Source organism: Xenopus laevis, chromosome 8S (genome assembly GCF_017654675.1).
Source record: "Xenopus laevis strain J_2021 chromosome 8S, Xenopus_laevis_v10.1, whole genome shotgun sequence".
NCBI classification, from domain to species: domain Eukaryota; kingdom Metazoa; phylum Chordata; class Amphibia; order Anura; family Pipidae; genus Xenopus; species Xenopus laevis.
In genome coordinates, this window is record NC_054386.1 from 35,803,128 (window position 1) to 35,826,506 (window position 23,379).

Sequence of the window (23,379 nt, forward strand, 5' to 3'; positions counted from 1 at the left end):
TTGTATCTCCTGCCAATACCTAGTGTTTTTGAAACAATGTGGGTGTGGTTGGGCAGCATGCCGCCCCCTAAAATCCTGCCACCCTAGGCCCGGGCCTTGGTGGCCTTTCCAAAAATCCGGCCCTGTTGGGGGTGCAGTATTGTGCCTCTTAGTGGTCACTTTAGAAACACTTGTGTGCCGGGGAAAGCTGTGCTTTGTTCCACTTGCCGGATTTTATGCACAGATTGCAATGATAGGAGGTGTTCCTGCTCCAGTAGCCCATATCAATTGATTTACTGGCTTGCTATTGGATAAACACCCTCTGATTACATTTGTTACTGGACCTGGAGCGATCAGAACACCTCTTTGCTGGGTTTACCTTGACGTGGTATGGTGGCTTATCAACTTTATGATCATAACTTTGTAACTAAAAACCCCCTGTTTTTGTAAACACATGCACTTGCAAATATACTTAATTACAGGGGACCAGGGAATGTGTATTGATTAATTGGCCAAATCAGTAGCACTTCCAGCATTCTGCACTTCCTACATATAGCCCTGAGATGCAGGCTAAGCTTCATGTGGTTTGTAGCACCCCCATACCCACCCCTTTAAACAAATGGTGGCCCTATGCTTTTAAAAAAATGGGCCTTGGTTTGGGCAGTCTCTCTCTCTTAAAAGTAGGAATGCAACAAATCCACTATTTTGGATTCGACCGAACCCACGAATATTTCGCAAAAGATTTGGCCAAATAACGAACCAAATCTGAATCCTAATTTGCATATGCAAATTAGGAATGGGAAGGGGAAACATTTTTTACTTCCCTCCCCGTCCTTAATTAGAATATGCAAATTAGGATTCAGATTCGGTTCGGCTGGGCAGAAGGATTCAGCCGAATCCGAATCCTGCTGAAAAAGGCAGAATCCTGGCCGAATCCCGAACTGAATCCTGGATTCGGTGCATCCCTATTAAAAGCAGCAAAAGTTAGTGGCGGGGGAGGATCTAGCACACAGACTGAAACCAAGGTTCAGGAGACACTTCTTCCAAGTAATGCTACAATGCAGAGAGGTACAAGTCTTTTTATACTATGGAGGTAAAAAAAAATTAGGGACCACCGTACGGGGTTATGATCATAACTCTGTAACCTAAAAACTGTTTTTGTAAACACATGCACTTGCATATATAGTGAATTACTTATAAGACAGTGGACCAGGAAATGTGCATTGATTAATTGGCCAAATCAGTAGCACTTCCATTGTATTTAAACACATTTTAACTTTGCCTTGGAGTGCACCCGCAACCCCCCCTTTTTGTATTTTTACCTGTTGATAACATTAACCATTTCAAAGCGTTTCAATCTGGACACCATGATCTGGGGCCCCATATGGAGCCATGCATTGGTTGTTCAATGTAATATGTATGACCCATTTGTCAATAGTTAAATGCCAACAGACAGGGGGTCTCTCCTCCTATACAGTAATGGAGATTTGTTGTTTAATTGCTATATGCCTGTTTGAACATTGAACATTGAAAGGCACCAAGCGGTAGACTTATGAACATCTTTACTAAGAATGTTCAATAGCCAACAAAGGTTAATTAATTATTATTGTTATCTTTTATTTGCATTCCACCAGCGTATTCCACTGCACTTCGTGGAGCTTATAATTCCAAGATGACCCCCACCCTCCACTCCATACTCTTACAGATCCACTCCAGGCTTAAAAGGCAAATAAAACCCCAACTTTGATCCCTGACATAAACTTCTACAATATCCGATGTACAGCAACTCTGGGTAAGCGCCTCTATGGAATAGTTGAATAGTAGTTAAGATGAAAACACATATAAATGGAGTTCAGTCTTTTTGAGGTGCCTTGCAGCATCTCTAGTTTTTGTTTTAGTCTGCTCAGTTTAAGTAACTGTTCTACCAGACACAAACAGGGAGTTTTAAGCACCAGCTCTGGTGCCAAAATGCAGCTCAGGGGTTGCACGTGATATAACTGACAGTGGGCACAAATTAGGCTGTGGTTACAGAGTATTTGTTTTGGACTACAAATTTTATATGGTGTGAGTAAAAACTGCAGTTTACTTTCACATTAGCCTTTTAAGCCAACTAGTCTACTAACATTTGCAGCATTTTATCCCTGCCAGAGGGAATTAACCAGTTTCAAGCTGGCCTGCTGGTAAACCTGGATGTTTTCCCTGTGGGGCATTTGCCCTTTCTGGAACACAGAGCATTACGTCTTTTCTACCTGCCCCAGCTCTCTTTGAGCAGTAAAAAACATAGGGAAGGGTTTAGGAGCCTGTGATGAGATCAGGGAAAAGGCAGAAGTCAAATTTATTGCCAGAAATAAGCAGGAAAATCCAGGGAGGCTGTTAATTATATAGAACTGGCAGGGGTAGATCCTCAGGAACAATTTGCACAAACGTTAATTAATTCTCAAAAACAACCATATAATCTGAGCTGTAAACAGCATGGGGATAGCACAGTTCAGCCAGCACAGTGTCTATCTTTCTGTGCTATCCCCTGCTGTCTGTCTGTACCACTGCTTTGTTTTGTGCTCTTGCACAGCTCATACTAGCAAACACACAGAGGATGCCCACATAGAATTAGTGTTAAAAGTGTCTTTTTGGAAGCAAATACATATGTGTTAATTTACCTTAACATACTTATGTGGCCTATGAGATCCAACGCTAACAAAGGAAGAGGATGAAGAGGGTAAATGAATAAAAGAGAGACATGGGGCAGATGTACTAAAATCTATCTCCCCTGTATGTATTTCAGTAGTTGAACAATAGTACCAACACATTCACTCAAATACAAGCACTTTTTTGTCCCATAAACTTCAGTGAACTGACAGCTAGTGGGCAAATTTGTTTTGAAAAAAAACAAAACATTAATGTATTAATCAGTTACATTTAGGGTTGTCACCTTTTCATAAAATTTGTACCAGCTGGTGCTGAGGGGCGGGATAAAAAAGGGGCAGGATGTGCTGCAAAGTGGGCGGAGCCACGTCACAGTGATGGCCAGAAGGAGGAGAAAAAGTTAAATTTCCACCGGATTGGGTACGGACCAAGGTTTTTTGTTAAGGGTATTACAAATTTACCGGCAACTACTTTGCCGGTAAATTTGTAATTCTGGGCCCGGCCTTGGCAGGTGTTTTCCTGGCTAGGCAGGTAAAATACAGACCGGGTGGCAACCCTAGTTACACTTGATCAACAAATCTCTCAGATATGGGGATACCAGGGTATTTCTCAGCAAGAAGATATTTGAAGGCTCCAGTTGGTGGGCCCTTGGTGCCCCAACCTAACACTGGGCATCTTAAAGCTGCCATTCATTGATGCTTCAAGTAAAGCCCAAATAAATAACACCTTATATTAGAGGTCCCAATCCTAGTTACAGCAGCTCAATAACAGTGAAGATACAGTGAAGTTCCCCAATGAAGCTCCATTGAACTCCATGATTTTATCTACTCTATATAGTTGATGAGACTTACAGAGGTGTTTTACAGCTAATGATAAAATAAGGTTAAATTGTAGTAAAAAAAAAAAAAAAAAAAAATAAAAAATATATATATATATATATATATATATATATATATATATATATATATACAGTCCAGAAATTCTTGACGCACACCGTAATACATTAATCTTGGTCAATACCTGGGTGCTATCTTTACTGGCAAAATTATCCAAATAACAAAAAGGAAAAAGATGCACACCAGGATTTGTATACAAAAAGTTAAAATTCCATATTTATTAATTTACATTAAAAATTCAGCCAACGTTTCGGTCTGCTCCTAAGAACTTTATCAAGACCATGGTCTTGATAAAGGTCTTAGGAGCAGACCGAAACGTTGGCCGAATTTTTAATGTAAATTAATAAATATGGAATTTTAACTTTTTGTATACAAATCCTGGTGTGCATCTTTTTACTTTTTGTTATTTATATATATATATATATATATATATATATATATATATATATATATATATATATATATATATATATATATGTATATATTGTATTTTCTACCACAAATAAATGTGTGATAAATTAACTTAACATACGGCCATTGTCAGGGGCATAACTACAGAGGAATCAGACCCTGCAGCTGCAGGGGGCCCAGGAGGTAAAGGGGCCCCCCATGAGGCCCTAATTAATGAGCAATTTCAATATATATTGGTAAAACAGGACAACGTCTGGATATTTTGGGGCCCAGTAACATCTAGTTACGCCACTGGCCAATGTGACTCAAAGCTAACAAAAGAAGAGGCTGGAGAGGGTAACTGAGTACAAAACGGACATGGGGCAGAAATAATAATATCTCTCTACCCTGTATGTATTTTCAGTGCAGAAACATTTACCAAAAATTCAAGCAGCTGGAAGAGCAAACCACTGTATATATTAATATACTGTATATATTAATTAAAGTCAAATAACCTTGGTGTACATAAAGATATATTGCATGTGAGATGTTACAGGAAGTTGGAAGAGGGAATTACTGTCGTACCCACAGGCTTGGAAGTGAGCAGTGCATGAAAAATAGATTCCTGCAGCTTGCTGAAACTGCCTGTGCAATGTTTTTCTATGTATGAGCAAGGTATGTAGGTGACTTTATGATTCCATACTCAAGTAGTTAGACCTCTGCCCTGCCTCTGAGGAGCTGCCACTCACCAACAGGGTATGAAAATAGAAAATTAATTCTATGGTTGCAGCATCATTATCAGTGTGCACACACGGGGATAAAGCAGATCATATGCTTTCGTTTGATTCTCTTTTCTTTGGTCGCTCGTTGGTTCTTTCCTTTCAGTGGCTAACCATTGTCCTTCAGTGCTTGCTACACCACCTGAGCTTTTACAGTATTGCATGGCCATGACATTGCACCTGTTTAATTACACGTGTAGGCCTGCGTCCTTTCACTGCAAGTGCTGCAAGTCACATGGCAGCACCAGTGGAATTTGCAGTGGCACTGCCATGTACGAGTATACTGGAAAGTCTTGTATCCACGGCCACAGCACAAGAGTTCACAGCTGTCAGTTTGAGTTGACGTATGGTTACAGAACCGTCCATAGGTGCCAATGCTGCCCGTGGTATTGTCCTTCTCACAGAAGTTGGGCGAGCGGTCTACATACACCAGATCTGTTTCTGCTGGCTTGGTATTATTTTGAGGGATCTTAAGTTTGAGGAAAGTGGGCACAAGCTGGCGCCGACCTCTCACAGCCTCAACCATAACTGCCTTCTCGTACTTGTCCTTAAGGGCAAAGCCAACCTCTCTGAAGTGAGGCAGTGTCACCCAGCATGTCTTCAGCGTACAGGACCCCGAAACTCCATGGCATTTGCACTCCAATCGGATATTCTTCTCCAACAGCTGAAGAAAGAAAAATATATAGTAGTAGTGTTTTGTGAATGTTGCCTTACACCAGCAACATATATGTTTCATATAATTAAAGGGGACCTGTCATCTGAAAGACATTGTTACAAATCTTTTTTTTATCATGTTAGTCAAGCAAAATAAACTTTAATTACACTATATTCAGTCTGGGAATTCATAACTATAGGAAGCGGGCAGGAGCCATTTTTTGGACACTGTTATTAAAGCAAGTCTTGCATCAGCTCAAAATCTAGTTTTTGCACCAGAATGGGGGACCTGATGTCCATCCCCATGCACTTGCTACACAATTAAACTGTGAAGAGAGAGGAGGACTGTGAGGAATACAGTGACATCTAGGAAGTGCTGAATGGAAAGTGACAGCAATTGCCTGCCCCACCTCTATGCCTAAGGCAGGCAATATTTGATTGACAGCTGAGATTTTACAACAGCTATGAATTGTTTGATAAAAAAACGAATTTGGTTATCATGTTTAGTTTGAAAAGGACTTTTATTATACAGCTCTTTATGTCTGGGTGACAGGTCCACTTTAATCAAAATAAGTATTTAGCCCGCTGCCTGAACTAATTGCTAATTAAATGTCTGGCTTCAAGCCTCTTTCTAGTGCCAGCCATAGGCCTTTGTTTTCTACAGGGCTTACCATTCAGTGATCTGGTACATTCTCAAAGCTAAACTGGAACCCACCCGAGGTGTGCACATCAATGTGACAAAAACAAGCAAGCTTTGGCTTTGTGAACTAACATGAAACATAATAATTATAGTATTACCTTCCTCCCCACCATATTGTTATGTAGGTTCATTAGAGTGCGAGCATTGCGCTTCACTTCCCTGGCATCCAAAAACTCTCTGGAAAAGCGTATGCCATGTTTTACATCAGCCGAGCATCCACCCCACCTCCACCCTTTCTCTGGATCTCGGTAGCCATTCTTCTCCCTGTCACAACCGCAGTAAGTCAGATTTCCTTGGCTGCACGCGTTGGTGATGGAATGGGCAATACCAGCTGACAGGATAGCATAGTAAAATGCAGTTTCCCGGCTACCTGAAAAATAATAACAGTTAAGCACAATCCTATAGGCGCAGAGCTGCTGTTATAATTATATATATTGAACAACACTTTAGATTGTACATCATGTATATAATTATATGTATAACACTTTAGATTGTCACCTCCTGAATGTTTTTGGAGTGTGGAAGAAGAATTGAGTGCTCATCGCTACACTGCAGTGATGATTCTGATTCCAGGCTAACAAGACTATGGAAGTTACACTCCGTATTATGGTCCTCCTCTGTTTCTTGTTACCCTGACACCAGTATAAAATTCCCAGAAATCCCTAGTCTTTTAATATTAGAAAGAGGTAGATGCACTGAATACAGAATTTCTGGATTCAGACGAATACTGAATACTCAACAAAAATTAAAACAACTGTGAAACGAAAATTGCTTCAGTCAGTTGTCCTTGTGACTTTCAGGGTTTTGATTTGGTTGTCTGGACAATTATAATTTAGCCAAATCCAAATCCTGCAAAAATGAATCTTGGATCCAGTGCATACTTAGAAAGTAAGAGAAATGTAAGATATTGTATTGATATTATATTGTATTGATTAGGACAGTCAATAAGACGACCTACAGACAAAAGACGGTACTTGCTATTAAAGGTTTGTTATGCAAATATAAAACACACTTTGTTTGCACAAAGGAGCTACATAGATCTTTAAGAAGTATCTCATGAAGTTTGTCTGCCTTCTAATGTTAAGGGGCAACAAAGAATGGGTAGGGGTGTAATAAGAAAAAGTATAGGAGGAATAGGAGCAAAAGAAACACAGAGGGGGGGAAGGAAGAGAGAGAATACAAAACAACATAAAAGAAAAAAAACAGAAGAAAAGTGGATAAAGAACGGATACAAATATCTGAATGCGCTGAAGGGTAAAAAATGGAAATTGGGACTTGAAAATATGGAGAGCATAAATTAAAATGAATGGCAGAAAAAAAGAGAAAAAAGAGAGGAAAAAAGGAAAATGATAGCAGATTAAGCAAGAGGACAAAAAGAAAGATCTGAAAGTAAAAGGGGGAACGTAAAGATCAAGAGAAAGAGATCAGGGGAAAATAAAGATCAAGAGTAGATAGGTAGAGCATGGAGAATGTAAACAGAAGATAACATGTTCTGAACATAACGTGGAGGTTAAAGAAAATGGATACAGAAAAAGTGACTAAAAGGGAAATCAGAAAGAAAACTAGAATGAGTAAAAAATAATAGAGAAGAAGATATAAAGGGAAAAAGTTAGCAAAATAGAGGGAAAGTGATATGTAGCAACAGAGAAATGTGGAAAAACAAGAAGCAAACAAAATAGCAGAATGGGTAGAAGAGGAGACGATAACATGTCATGGGATCCCAATGATCCCAATGTACATTTTTGGTTAGGATATACAGTGCCTTGCAATACAAATCAGATCCATTACTAAGCATTTAATTGTATGGGATAACTGCCCTTGGCTTGTGCCTTCACACATACCTACTTTTAGCTCCTGTCCAAAGACACTTTGTTCCCCCAGGGAGGTGCAGTTCCACCGACTGTGCTGGAACTGATATTGACACTCTTCAGTGCCCAAGCGTGCTCCTGTACCTACAGCAATCATGGCATCAGGGCGCGCCTCGCAGATGGTCCTCTGACGGGGTGACAGGCCTGGCATCTTCCTACAGATAATGCTAGCTCCCAGCGCAAGAACTGAGGAAACCCCTCTAAAAAGAAAAGAATAAGAACTGGATGATCAGAAAAGAGTGAGAATAGATGGTCCCCCATCTGTTGTTAATAGGAACTCTCAGTATCCTTCTCCATCCTGCCATCCTTATTGTTGGTATACAGTAAGAGAATTTGGGATTGTTCCCTCTGCCAAATATATTGGCCTTGAGTGTAAGTTGAAAGGACCTTGAAAAAATATAACTGTTCGGATAAAGACGGCAGCATTGGGGAAACCAGGGAAGAAGAAGACTACCTGAGTGTGCGACAATATACTGTAGATGTGGGATAAACCAACAAACTGTGAGGCATGTTAAAGGCTCCATCCGTAAGACAAAATGCAGGTGAATCTCATAAGTGGTGTAAATGTGTGCAATTTGAAAGAGATACAAAATAGGCATCAGCTGCTTTTACCACTGGGGAAGACAATTGCTCAAGACAATTATAGGTATCTACACTTTGATATTCTTTGCGTCTCAGGGAGTATCATGCTTGGTGTGGCCCACTCCATACACAGTTCTCTGTTGACCATGTCAGCACTCTCTTAGAACATATATGGGTACAAAGCAATCACATTCCCAATCTTGTTGGGGAGTGGGGACTTATTCACATATTGATCTGGGTGGAAGAAAAATGCTACGAGCTGAGCACATCAATAGATGGTCGGGTCCATAGTCAGTGGCTCTATAAAGAGTTAGGTTGCCAAATCAGTAACAGATCAGAAAATGTGTCATCCTAGCCAAATAGGTTGATTTCAAGGAAAACTGTAGGGTGGGCAGTCAATGGTAGGACACTAAAAGGCAATATTTTTTTATAAAACAAGGGCCCCCAAATGATATTACCTCCACACACTACCGCTTAGATAAGAGTAATACAAATATAAAAGGTAGCATCCATAGTGGTCATAAATATTTCTTGCTCTTTTATAGCTCATAAACAACATGGCAGCTCCCAAATAAATATGAAGATAAAAGGACTATGCATTCATCAATCCCTTTAATGCATGAAAGACATGCAGGCACAGATGTAGCCTTAGCTGAATTCCATCTAATTAGCGAGCATGTCTGCGCCAAATGAATAGTAAAGTAAATGCTTCATAAACTAAACTGACCATCTGCAAGCACAACAGCATGCTATATTGTCACTTCTATTTACAAGCAATCGGGCCCCTTTGGGTTAAAACCAGAAGCCTGAACCGAATTGGTGCCAAGCCGGGCAGAGATAGAGGGGTGGTGGAACAGTAACAGATAACAGGTCATGAAATCCTACCGATCCATCCACAGCCTGTAACTGAACTGCTTCATGCCACACAAGGGACCATTCTCTGCTCGGCTCCCAGAACAAAACGCCTGTGTGTTCTGCTAACTGATCAAGAGCTCTGTCACTTAACACTAACATTCCCCTCCTTTTAAAAAATAATGTATTTATTTGCGCCGAAATAAATGGGACGCTCTGAGGAATGGACGTAGCTGAACGGTCAATTGAAAGAGCAGAACACTGTGAACTCAGCAAGCTCTGTGTGCTACATCCCCTGCCTGTGTTCTCTCTCTCAATCTGGACTCGACTCTGAAGTCCCACGTTTGCGAGGCTGGGCATCAAAGCAGCGGGTGCAGAGCTGGAGTTGCTACAGATAACCACTTTGATTAGTTTACAGATATCCCTCTGTAGGGGAAATACACAAAGGCTTGCCCGTTATTTTAAAGGATGAGTGGCACCAACAAAAACTGATGAAGTTATAATCTGTCAGTTATTTCTATCCTGTACTTTTAAACAAATATCTGGTTTTCTCATGCTCAGTACCTTTATCTGTTTTATAAACCACCTGCTCAACGATTAATCTAGGATTCGATAAGGGGATTTCTTTGATTCTAAGGGCTTTCTGCAGGAATACGTGAAATCCTTTGTGTACAAATCTGAATATGCAAATTAGGTGCCAGCTGTGGGTTTGTATTTATCTGTAGCCAAAAATTCCAAAATGATGGCTAGAGTGTGACACTAATACTCAGGCTCTAGATAGTTGGTAGGAATAGAATATTTGATATTATATTTGTATCATTTTGACCCAAAAGCACTGCAAATTACAAACATATTTTTTTTAAAAAAAAGCTTGCTTTGTTTTCCAGTAAGGATGAAAGGGGTTATTTATAAATAACACAAGAGCATGCACTTTAATGGTTGATTATATAGTATTTGCGCCCCTGGGGTTGCTGATTAAAGATCACTGCAAAGAGCAGCGTGAGAAGGCACAGCTCAGCTCTGTCCTTACTGCTTGCCCTTCAATGTGAGAGGCTTTGCCTCCTGCCCTACGAATGAAGGTAGGGCATGGGAGGCCTACATACCGTACTTTTCCTTGCCCACCTCTCAGCTGACTGACAGGGCCAGATTCGCTGTGAGGGCGCATGGGCGCTGGCATTCTCAGCCAATGGATCCTGCACATGCTTTCTTGTACCAGAGCACTTGCGCCTACCTGTAATTAAACAAATCACCCATGCAGCTGATAGGCATGCCGCCTCTTATGGCCCCTAGGCCTGGGCCTTTGAGGCCTTGCCGCAAATCTGGACCTGCTGACTGATGCAGTGTGACGGGAACCGGAGGTCTCTACTCTATGCCAGGTTGGACTTGGGGGTCCAGGCCCCACCGGACACCAACCTTAAAGACCCACTTCTCCAACCCCTGGTGCAATGTCTGCCCACAAGCTCTCAATTCACCACCCACCCGCTCCCTCCAGCCCCTCCATAGCTTGTACTGCCTCCTTCTCCTCCTAAAAACTTGCAGTCACTGGTTCTGGCAGGGGGCAGACCTGGTTCAGTGGGGCCCATGAAGGCTGGGTTCCACCAGTCGGTTTTTCCCGGTGCCCGCTGGCCCAGTCCAACTCTGGATCTATGATTTGGATAGCAGAAGCCTGCGGGTATTTGCAGAATACCTCGCGCACTATGCAAAGTGCAAAACTAGTTGGGTTCCCTCCTGTTTTTGCACTTGGGGCACAATTAAATTTTTGTTAAACTACTGAGTGGTGCCTTGGCCCCAGAGACTAAGTGAATAAACCCATTCTTGTCCTTTAAAGTGTTTGTATGGTCAACATAAACATTGGTTTCCCATGATGCCTAGCAAGCAACCATAGGGTGGGAACTCTTGGGTCACATTATCTGATTTATATAGAGAGATTAAACAGCCCCAAATATTTATTCAATTTGGAACAACAAATCACTGATATCTTGCCTAATCTCACATTGGCCATTCTGGATAATAGTTTAAATTGCCACCCAGGCAAAGACAGATCCACATAAGAGGACACTAACACCACTAGTAATGCTAGAGCTGCACTGCCCATTTCTGGGCTATTATGCAGCTAACGCATCATTTTTCATGCTCACAGCTAGTGGGTGCGCGTCTACATGTGACCAGGCATGAGGCGCCTCTTGTTCAGGGCTTTTTTGCCACTCCTGGTAACTCTAGAGAGGTAATTGCACTCTGTGCACTAGCAATGAGGCCCCCTACACCCACTCCTGCACTGGAAATGGTATGTGAGGGGGGCAGCATCAAAAAGGCCACCTCAGGATGGTAAGGAGGCCTGAAAACGCCCCTGCTCTTTTTATTGATATTATAAAAAATAGAAAAGTTGTACAGCGCTGTTTTCAGTGAGAATTTGATCGTGGTAAACGCTCCAAAGACATTTATATTATATATAAATATATTTATATATATATTTATATATTTTTTTAAAAATTACCTATAAGTAACTTTCAATGTACAATAATAATATTTTTAATAGTAGTTATTTAATGTCAGTATCAATTTCACTCGACCAGCCTAGTAACTAGTAAAACAACAACAACAGCTAAGCTCAGGGCCATTATGACAAATTTACTATTGATTCAATTTGCATTTTAAGCAATCTGGTAACTAGGGTCCAAATTCCCCTAGCAACCATGCATTGATTTCAATTAGAGACTGGAATATGAATATGAATAGGAGAGGCCTGAATAGAAAGGCGAGCAATAAAAAGTAGCAATAACAATAAATTTGCAGCCTTAGAGCATTTACTTTTTAGATTAGGTCAGCGACTCCCATTTGAAAGCTGCAAAGAGTCAGAAGAAAAAGGCAAATAACTATAAAACTATAAAAAATAAATAATGAAAACCAATTGAAATTGCTTAGAACTGGACATTCTATAACACAGGAAATGAGTGCAGACGAATTGTAGGACTGCATCAAATATCCAATGTGATCCTCGTTCAAAGGAAAACCTGCCCGATCATTATCAGGTCGATTTTTGGCCAGATATCGACCGGGGAGACCCGTCGGACACCCCCACACACGAGCAGATAAGTTGCCAAATCGGTATAAAGGACCAATATCGGCAGCTTTAATCTGCCTTTGTATGACCATCTTTAGTTTACAGTAAGAATGGTTCATGTGATGGCAGGAGAGCTTGCACATGTATAAGATCTAAATATAAGTGACAAGGCTTGAGTGTCAGATATTTGAAGCATCTGTGATAACTGAACAGTTCTTAGGGACTGATGCTAATGAGATTGATTGGTGTGTGGGGAACAGTACGGGGCAATCATCCCAACTTGGAGGTAAACATGCCAGGACAAACAGATTTATTGTATTATTTCCCGTACTAGAGTCGTTTTGTGAACTCTGTGCTTTCCCATGTGTAACAGCCCTGCACAACTAAACTCTGTGTCCCCAATAATCTGGCTCCATTCCACTTTTGCTGTTCTCCTCCCAGTGGTAACACAGACATGACAGCACGCTGGATTTCAATTTATTTGTTGTGTAGTATGAGTGATATTTCCAATAACTTTGGTTTTGCTTTCCTTAGTTTCCCAGGAGCACTCAGATGTATTAGTAATTAGTAAGTACCAGCAATAGTAATGTCTTAGTTAATTCATGCAAGCCTTACTGAGCATGCTCCCTGAGCAGTAACGTAACTAAACGGCGTTGGGCCCTGGTGCAGGTCGTGCAGTCCACCCCCCTCCGGAAGCGAACTTCTTGGTGGATACACGGGCACTCAAACCGAGGGGTGCATGCCCTGGCGCAATCTCACCCCCTGCTCCCCCAGTAGTTCTGCCGCTGTCCCTTTGATTTTCGAAAGTCTGTCACAGATCATTGTGTTACATTGCTCTTATTCGTGGTTTAATTCTTTTCATGATACATTATGTGAAGGTTAACTGCCCCTTTAAGCACCAACAGTTTAGACAAACTGAGAAGGCAACAAAAGTTAACACCTTGAGCTTCTCATCGGCCAAGTAAATTGACTCATTGTCATATTTGGCACATTCTTGTGTTCTTCATTCCTGTGCTATTGCAACAGAATATATTATACCACACAATACATCAGCTTGTTTTAGCACCTTATTCAAATAGTCATCTCAGTCTCTCCCTGAATGAAAAAATTCCTGACAGGAATGAAACAAATTCCCTTCACCTACTTCCCCCACATTCCCTTATGTCATACAGACTGATTGGCTATCTGTCTGGTGGGATAAAACTTGTCTGCCGCATGTCCTGTAATGGCAGCATTTAGGGCTATTTGATACCCAGTATCAAGCATGATCTCAGCACACAGTAATTAGGATTACAGACCTGTACCTGTATGGCGAAGGGCACGCTAAGTAGATTGTCCATTTTCTTCCGTAGGTGTTTTTTTAGAGGAGGAGTAAAGATGACCCACTTTTATGTGCACACCACCATAGCTCCATTGACATGCCTTTGGCCTGTGTGGAGCTACATGGAATGGATATGATAAGAGCAGATCCACTTTCTTCCGTCTCCAGGGACGCACCTGCCATGAGACAAGGTGAGAACCTTGCCTCAGGTGCAAGCAAGCAGCCTGTTACAAGGGGCGGTAAAAAGCCACCTCTTGTAACTTTAAGAACCAAATTTTTTTTGAGTTTTAACCCAGAAATTCAGCTCCGGTAGTGCACAGAGCACTATTGCGTTCATTGCACTAGTGATGCGGCCTCCTTTTGATCCGCTCCATTGCTGATGTTTTAAGCATGGAGCGGGAGAGGGGGCTCATGTTCATCTCTGTAAAATACACCTGCAAGGAAAGCAGACAATCCACTTAGTGTTCCATTGGCTGCACTAGAAGAGCCGAATTTCCATTTTAACGGAAATTTGTCTCTTAAAGTTACCAGAGGCGGCTTTTTGCCGGCCCTTGGTAACTGGCCGATCCGTGCCGCCTGAGGCAAGATTCTCACCTTGCCTCATGGCCGGAGCGGCCCTGACCGTTGGCCTAATTGCTGTATATTCCATTTCATTTTCAGAAGCATTGGATGCTTTCAGTGTCTGACTGGGATGCCAGGGGCCCACCAGAAAACATTAGACCGTGGGCCAACTTTACCAAACTACTATTCCTCCTCTTCTCACTCAATCTCTTATTCTCCTAGTCTTTTATATTTACTTAGTCTATTATTCCATTATTAAGCATTTTTCCAATAAAGAAATAAGGAATGACCATGAAATTGGGCACATAGAAGCCCACCGGGAGTTTTCCTGGTATCCCGGTGGGCCAGTCCGACACTGGATGCTTTATAAAGCTGTAGGGAGCCATTTTTCTTTCTATTCTATATGGTAGCACATCATAGCCTCATTTAGGAAGCAAAGCATCTAATCTTCGGTTCAGGGCCTCATTTGAGTTCCCACATTTGGTCGGGGTCCACTAAGCTCATAACAAGTCTTCACATATATGAAAACTTTTTTTGGTGTTTTGGCAGTTCAGCCATAGTTTCAACACTATTGAAGTACAGGTATGGGATCCATTATCTGGAAACCCGTTATTCAGAAAGCTTCGAATTACAGAAAGGCCACCCCCCATAGAATCCATTTTATCTAAATAATGCACATTTTTAAAAGTGATTTCATTTTTCTCTGTAATAATAAAACAGCAGCTTGTACTTGATCCCAAGATATAGATATAATTAAACCTTATTGGAGGCAAAACCAACCTATTGGGTTTATTTAATGTTTAGATGATTTTAACTCAAATTACAGAAAGATCCATTATCCGGAAAACCACAGGTCCAGAACATTCTGAAGAACAGGTCCCATACCAGTATATAGGATAATAAATAGACATTCCACCTAAATTGAAACTAGTCTTCAGGCACACACTTCCAGCCACCCCTCTATGGGAGCAAGCCCAGTGGTTTTATACAAATATATTTGCCCAAATGCTTTTTAAATTAAAAACAACTGGGAGGAATGTACAAATCAGGGACTGTTTTGCTCCAGTTGGTAATGTGTAGCTACCAATCACAATTTGCTTTCATGCATATACATAGAACTTCAGTTTGATTGGGAAAATAAAATTCTAATTGGTTACAGCGGGTTGCTGCAATCATTGTGTTTTGCTTTCATAGAGCATTTACCCACAAATGTTTGCTTCTGTGGTCCCAGTGCACTGCATGTATTAATTTTTCATCAAGATTTTTAGTTATACAGGTCTGGGACCTGTTATCCAGAATGCTCGGGAACTGGGGTTTTCCAGATAATGGACCTTTCTGAAATTTGGACCCTAAGTCTACTAGAAAATCATATAAACATTAAATAAACCCAAAAAGCTGGTTTTGCTTCCAATACGGATTAATTATATCTTAGTTTGGATCAAGTACAAGCTGCTGTTTTATTATTACAGAGAATAAGCAAATCATTTTTAAATGTGGATTATTTCATTATAATGGAGTCTATGGGAGACGGCCATTCCATAATTCAGAGCTTTCTGGAAAATGGGTTTTTGGATAACGGATCCCATACCTGTAATAGCAAAGACTCATAATAGTGCCCAAAGTTTCCATTCTATTATGGGATCTTTGTCAGGGTTGATCCTGTTATATGATTGAAAAATGGTCATTACTATGCGTCACTGCTGAATAAAACTTAAAAGAGCAGCATACATCGAAGAAAAAGAACTCTTGCTTACAATTAGCAAAATAATACAGGTACAGGTATGGGACCAGTTATACAGATTACTTGGGACCTGGGGTTTTCCGGATAACAGATCTTTGGATCTTCATACCTTAAGTCTGCTAAAAAATCATGTAAACATTAAATAAACCCTATAGGCTGGTTTTGCTTCCATAAAGAATTAATTATATCTTAGTTTGGATCAAGTACAAGGGACTGTTTCATTATTACAAAGAAAAGGGAAATAATTTTTAAACATTTGGATTATTTGGATAAAATGGAGTCTATGGGAGACAGCCTTTCTGTAATTTGGAGCTTTCTGGATAACGGGTTTCCAGATAACAGATCCTAATACCTGAACAGACAAAGAAGAAAGCTAATGCTAGAATTGACAGGAAGTACTAGCCTTGTTTAATGCCAGAATTAACAATAGCCATAGTTATTTCTTAATAAAAACAATCGGCAAAAAGTATGTTTAGCACAAACTCAACTCATGTTGGAAAGGGGTGTATACTGTCCCTTTAACTTTGTGGATTTAAGTAGTACTAGTATAATTATACAAATATGTCATACTTTTTTTGACATAGAGCACAGCATTTTTAATATGGGACCCCTGTTTCCAACAACTAGTACTGTTTAGTTCCAGTATGGGTAAGTAGATATAGTGACTGTACAGCTAGATTACATAGTGGCGACGGTCTGAGGGCTTCCCCTGCATTAAGCAAAGGAACCTGAAGGAGTGGGTGGAATGACGGCCAGGCATGGGTGGGGGGACCAGCAGTGCCAGGAGGAGAACACAACAGCTGCCAGACTATTGCATTCTTTGAGAACAATCTGCACTGGCCGTACACACACACACACACAACGCCAGCAGGAATGAAAAATATGGCGTTTACTGGGCCGTTCCACTGTTGCTGTAGAAACAGGTGTGTTTGTTTGGAAGCTCAGGGGGGAGGTGACAGCAGGTATTTTGTCACCTGGAGCGAGAGTACTCACTGCAGGCATATACAGACCTCAGCATGCTGTGGGACTCCTTTCTAACACCCAGACAAAGCACATATATGACTGTCTGGTGCATACTAGGCCCCTGTTGTATTTCACCTAGATTTTGTTGCTACTGTGTAGCTATTTAATACATAGCATTATAATGAATACATTTTTGTCCTATATAAACCATTTCTAGGTGTAAATGCTTAGATTTTCTTTTACAGACGGACATGGTTTTAAGGGCATTGTGTGTCTTCTTCCTTACCCTTACCCCATTTCATTTCCCCAAAAAAGTGATTTACCTATAAACATAAATTTTGCACATTTGACAGTCCCAATAATGAATACCCCTGGAATACAATTTAGAGCCCTAATACAATTATCTACCCAACATTACTCTTTTAGTTCAACCCTTTCTTGGGACTTCAGGCTTATCCAAGCAATTAGTTTAAAGCGAGCGAGATCATCAGCAAGTGTGAGACAGCAGCCTTTGGCTGGCAGATGATGCTGGCTTTGCTTACCCCTCTCCGCAGAGCATTAACCCAATGCAGAGTACAGTGTGGCAGACCTCCAGTACACTCAGCTTCAGCCTCATACTTTGTTTTTTTTTTGTGCTTCACTCCCAGTTATCAGTCAGCAGTAGAAGGCTTCCCCTGGGCACCCCTCGAGCGGATGATCACGCACATTTCCACCTGCAAAAAGAAGGTTGATGTGTAAAGGAGCTGCTCGGGGAGATATGTAATGCTCAGCCGGGCTGTCGCTGCTTCTTCCAGAAGCACAGCTCAAAACAATACAAGTGGTATGCCCTGCAACTTCCCTCCCAATGGATCCTTGAATAGCTTTGGCAATCTCCGAGGAGTTTCTTTACTACCACCCCTCTCGCCCCAGTTACATCAGTTTCCAAACACCCCTTTAGAAAGAGAAAGGAAGCTACCTGGTTATTACCTACAGGTATAGGACAAGGAAGCTCTGATATGTGTCCTGTTCTCTTGGTGCCTGTAGTAGCTTCCTCTGGACTCAGTTGGCAAAGCTCAGGTCATTAAAGTTGTGAGCATCAGATATGTGGCAGGCGTTCTTAAAGAATCATGGGAAGTCTTTCTGTCACAGGTGGGCCCCGTCTCCATAACTTGCAAGTGTGAAGTAGCTTCCACCAGCTTCTTTTCTGTCCAAATTTTACCTTAAATGCTTGTAGGCGGGTGATCGATGTGGGGTGGGGGAGAGAAGGTGGGTTAAACAAGTCGCTGTCTCTTGCCAAGATATTTTCTAGTTTTTATTCCATCACACACCTCCTTCTGAGAACAGGAGAGAAAGCTGGAAAGGCAGAATAGCTCACTGGGTGGGACAGGTGCTGTCAAATAAGCTCCAAAATGATAGTAGCTTCAGTAATCATCCAAGCAGTAAAATTGGCTTAAAACTTAGCCCCAGAGCAAAAATCCTTCCCTCAAAAGAAAAAAAAAGAAAAGCTAACATGCTTAATATACATATAGAGGCAAATCTTAGGAGAGGCTCATTGCACTCCCCAGTGTGGAGGGGAAACCGTTATCACTAATCTAACCACTGTTCAGACTACAAATCACCCTCTTTGTTTTCCTGCCAGTTCAGAATGGTCGTCATACTGGCACCACCTCCTACAACAAGGATATTTTTTTTTCTTTGTAGCAAAAAAAGAGGACTGACTATCTGATCTGGATATCTTTAACTATTCAACCACCCTATGAAAAAGATTAGAGATGGGTATTTAACGAATGTAGCAATGGAAGCTCTTTCTAGATGTTTTATGCCTTGTCTTTAATCCAGATGTTGTCAGATGGCAGGGGGTTTAGTGCTTGAACCCCTTACAGTTCGAACCTCTGCTACAATCAGTTGACTAAGGGGGTACCAAACTATTAAGACAAAATTCTCTCCTTGGAGAAATTGTCAAGTTTTTAGTTTCTGGCCCTCTGTATTACAAAGATGGGACTTGTGATGTTTTTGACTATATACCCTGCGCACCTTTGCCCTTCTCTAAGATACTGTATCTAAGAGTGATTGCAAGGTGAAGTGTGACTCATCTGTACTTACAGTGGTAAATCCATTGTGCTTTATTTTAAAGGGAAATATTGTGTTAATTAAAAGGAACATATAGTGGCATTGCACCTCTAAATAGTTACATAGCTAACTTCGTATGAAAAAAAAACCAAAGTCAAGTTCAACCCCTCCAAATGACACATACCATACTTATAAAACCTATTTATACAATCGCATAAAATATATATACCACTATCTGTACTAATTGTAGGTTTTAGTATTACTCTAGCCCAGGGATCCCCAACCTTTTGAACCCATGAGCAACATTCAGAACCAAAAGGAGTTAGGGAGCAACGCTAACATGAAAAATGCTCTTGGGGTGCCAAATAAGTGCTGTGATTGGCCATTTGGTAGCCCCCATGTGGATTGTCTACCTACATTGAGGCTCTGTTAGGCAGTGCACCTAGTTTTATACAACAAAACTTGCCTCCAAGCCTGGAATTGAAAAATAAGCACCTGCTTTGAGGCCACTGGGAGCAACATCCAAGGGATTGGAGAGCAACATGTTACTCACAAGCTACTGGTACTTGTAAGGAGCACTCATGCAACCTTCATTAGCTGGTTCCTCAGTTCGGAATCTCTGCTTTTTCCCTGTTCTCATTGACCAACTAGGCCTCTTCTGATATTAAGTGTCCCGCCCCCTCCTACATAGAAGGAATGGGCTTAGAATAGTTGTGATTTGTGCTGCTTAATTGAAAAAAACAAACTAGCACCACTCCCTGCTGGCTGATTTCCCAGGCTGCGCTAGAGGACTGGCCTGTAGAAGAGCAGCCAGTCAGCAGCTAGGTGAACCTGATAGAGAGCTGCAACCTATCTTTGCCTGTGTAAATGCAAGTCTGTGATTGGCTATGCACCCACTACTCATTTGAAGCACAGACAGGAACCAGATCTATGGGGATCTCAAATAAAAAAGTAATTTTAAAGATTATGATAATTATTAACCGACTCTTGTCAGAAAAAAGCATCTGTGCCTAGTTTAAGGTAAGATGGCATTTTGGATGCTTTAAAAATATGTTTTTGGGCAATGAAGTACAGCACTTTAATATGCCCATACATGGGCCAATAAAAACTGGCAACTTGGCCCATCAGCTTACTGATCTGTGTATGGGGCCTTTCCAATAACCTTCCTGGCTAATATTTTTCTTGAGCCATATATCTTTTTGGCAGATTTAAAAATATTGTCTCCGTAGACTTTCATTAAGATTTGATCTTTGGCCCGGGGGCCAAACTTGGCAAAGACCTTCACGACTTGAAGTGGATGTAACTGTGTAATGCCAAGCAATTTGCAAGCACTGATACTTGTGCTTTAAATCCTTTAATAATAATAATTATAATGGATTTTTAAAAATTGTTCTTAGCAAATGTCAAGTGAAGATGTTTTTACAGTTTGTGAGGGTAATGTATGACACAGGCAGTGGCACAATATCATATAACACACGCTGGAGTAAGTTGCCCTAATTATCGAGCTCTTCTTGGGAGCAAGATAACGATGAGTTACGGAGGCAAAATTAAAATCTAAAGAGCACTGCAAGAAAACCAGATTTCCATGGAAAAAAACCTGTCTGAAGAAAATTGGCAGATTTTTGCACATTGCGGCCTTCCAGATTTCTTCATAAATGTTTTTTTCATCCCTCCTTCTCTGATCATCTTGAAATTACACCTTTGTGAAAAGTAGGGTGCTGCTTCCGCCTGCAGTAACAAGGGATTCAGGTCGAGATAACTGGTTTGTTATCAGTCAATGTTTTTATTTCCATGTTGGTTATATAGGGACAAACTCATCCATCCACTCCAATTAAAATTGACTTTAAATTATTCTGTAGCATGCAATAACGTTGTTTTGATACAAATCTTTGAGCCAAGAATCACTCTTTAATGTCAAGGAGCCAAGGTTTATATTTTTATGGGGACCTCAGGAAGCATTGCCTGACTGATATCTATTGGGCAGATCTGAAAATGCCCCTGGTCTAGGACCACATTGATGCAAGCATTGCGAATGGGTCCAGGTGTTTGCAATGCCGCCCACCCTGCCTGTCGCACTTACCTTAAGCTCATAGACGGGGGTCCGGGGGACACATCTCCAGCGTAGAGAGCCAAATTACGCTCTCTGCACTAGAAAAGCCAAATTTCTGGGTTTTTGCTGCCCCTGGTAACCTCTGGGGAGCTGCTGTCTGAGGCAAGATACTCACCTTGCCTCATGGCAGAAACGCCCCTGAATGGGTCTCCCTAGGCCGTTCTGTATGATCCAATTGTTGGTTCCTTAACCTGTGTTCGGATCCGCTTGATTTAGTGCAGTATGTAGGTTGAAAAAGCAAATATCACCACATACGGCCATATTTAACCAATTTATTTGTAACCTCCCCCCTTTATTTGCAAGTTGTTTGGTTTTGCTTGTATTATTGTAAATAACTTTTCACCCATGTAGCTGTTGTCCCAATTCTGCCTATCATTCTACAAAAAAGCAAAAATGCAAAAATTATAACAGGGCCTGAACTAGGGGTAGGCAGAAGAGGCACCTGCCTAGGGCGCAACACTGTGGGGGCACTGGGCAGGTGTCTGTTCAAGATTCTTCTGCCTACCCCTAGTCCAGATTCACTCCCCTATGCAGGTCTCATCTATCCCCTCTGTCTCTCGCTCCCTCCGCTTCCCCTTCGTTGCACCTATGTTATGGTGCACGCACGCGGGGGACGGGGTTAGCTGACAAGTCCCTGCGCTGATTATTAGGGTGTCTTAACTTGCTACAAACTTTCCAGGCCATACAAATAATCAGTAATGCACTAAATCCAGAATTTGGTTCAAAATTCAGGCACGTTTATCAATATTTTGCTTTTTTCACATCTCTAGCGTTTAGCCAAACTGAGATATTCATGTCTTGTCATTTTATCTGAAGGAGACAGTGTAGTTTATGTTTTTAGAAGCTGCATTATTTTGTTAGGGAGGGATAATACCTTAAAAATGTTTGGATTTGGGGATTGTATAGGAAGGCTCATATATTACAACCTGCAAATTCATTATATCTCCAGTGAGGTCAAAATAATGATATACTGACCTCTAGCGATGACTAACCAGATAGCAAGGGAAAGATACATGTGTTTTTGTAGAGATAACAATAATAAACAGTTATTTATGACTGATTATATCATTTAGGGAGATAAAGTGGTTTGTACAGAACTGCAACATGTCAGCACAGGAATTAAGCTAAGACCATTACGCAGCAGAGAGTGCAGAGATAATGTTTTGCATTACCGGTATCTCTAAAGCATAGTAAGCAAGAATTGGATGTGAATGATGGAAATGCATTCCTGCAGTACCTATAGCAAAAAGGCCAAGGGTTAGTTCACACGAGGACATTCAGGGAGATTTTGTCACTTGACGACTTAACGCCTCTTCTTCTGGGCGACAATCTCCCCGAATTGCCTCCGTGTGTCTTCCCATTCGCTATAATGAAAAGTCGCCTGCGCTAAAGAACACACGGTGCTGCGTTTTCAAAAGTCGCCCGAAGTTTCCTTGTGAGGCAACTTCTGAAAACGCAGCACCACGTGTGCTTTAGCGCAGGAGACTTTTAAAGGAATTGTTCAGTGTAAAAATAAAAACTGGGTAAATAGATAGGCTGTGCAAAATAAAAAATGTTTCTAATATAGTTAGTTAGCCAAAAATGTAATGTATAAAGGCTGCAGTGATTTGATGTATAACAAGTCAGTCAGAACACTACTTCCTGCTTTTCAGCTCTCTTGGTTTACATTGACTGGTTACCCTTTCTACCAGGCAGTAACCAATCAGAGACTTGAGGGGGGGCCACATGGGTCATATCTGTTGCTTTTGAATCTGAGCTGAATGCTGAGGGTCAATTACAAACTCACTGAACAGAAATGTACCATGTGGCCCCCCTTCAAGTTATAGAGCTGAAAAGCAGGAAGTTGGATTCTGGCTGTTTTATTAGACATCTGTTCACTCCAGCCTTTATATATTACATTTTTAGCTAACTATATTAGAAACATTTTTTATTTTGCACAGCCTATTTATTTACCCAGTTTTTATTTTCACACTGAACTGTTCCTTTAAGGGTAAGGTCACACTGAGCATTTCGGGGAGTTTAAGTCGCTGGTCGAATAATCGCCTCGTCTTTGCGGCGACCAATCTCCCTGAACGACTTCCCTCACTATGCGCTGCCTAAAATGAAAAATCGTCGGCGTTAATTACACGCAACGATTCGCTTTCCGAAGTCACCTGAAAATGAAAAATCCCCAGCGCCAATCACACGCAGCGATTCATTTTCTGAAGTCGCCCGATTTTTTATTTTAGCT

General features: G+C 41.2%; 1 protein-coding gene across 2 annotated transcripts; it reads right to left on the minus strand.

Moving 5' to 3' along the window:
* Positions 1–4,298: 4,298 nt before the first annotated feature.
* Positions 4,299–18,336, minus strand: wnt7c.S (wingless-type MMTV integration site family, member 7c S homeolog). Of its 2 annotated transcripts, none has more exons than XM_041574950.1 (5): positions 17,957–18,336; positions 17,533–17,703; positions 7,883–8,109; positions 6,140–6,411; positions 4,299–5,351 (listed from the first exon to the last, which is right to left on the minus strand). In XM_041574950.1, the coding sequence occupies exons 2-5, from the start codon at positions 17,604–17,606 to the stop codon at positions 4,872–4,874; spliced, it is 1,053 nt and encodes a 350-aa protein (XP_041430884.1). In that variant the 5' UTR covers positions 17,607–17,703; positions 17,957–18,336; the 3' UTR covers positions 4,299–4,871. The 2 variants fall into 2 exon arrangements, with proteins under 2 accessions (XP_041430884.1, XP_041430883.1); XM_041574949.1 differs by having other exon boundaries at positions 17,946–18,336.
* Positions 18,337–23,379: the final 5,043 nt, after the last annotated feature.

Coding starts and splice junctions, on each gene's coding strand:
- wnt7c.S (XM_041574950.1), bottom strand. CDS start 17,606: ATGAGGCTGAAGCTGAGTGTACTGGAGGTCTGCCACACTGTACTCTGC. Junction 8,110..17,532: donor TTAATGCTCTGCGGAGAGGG/GTAAGCAAAGCC, acceptor TTTTCTTTTTAG/AGGGGTTTCCTCAGTTCTTG. Junction 6,412..7,882: donor TGGACAGGAGCTAAAAGTAG/GTATGTGTGAAG, acceptor ATTATTTTTCAG/GTAGCCGGGAAACTGCATTT.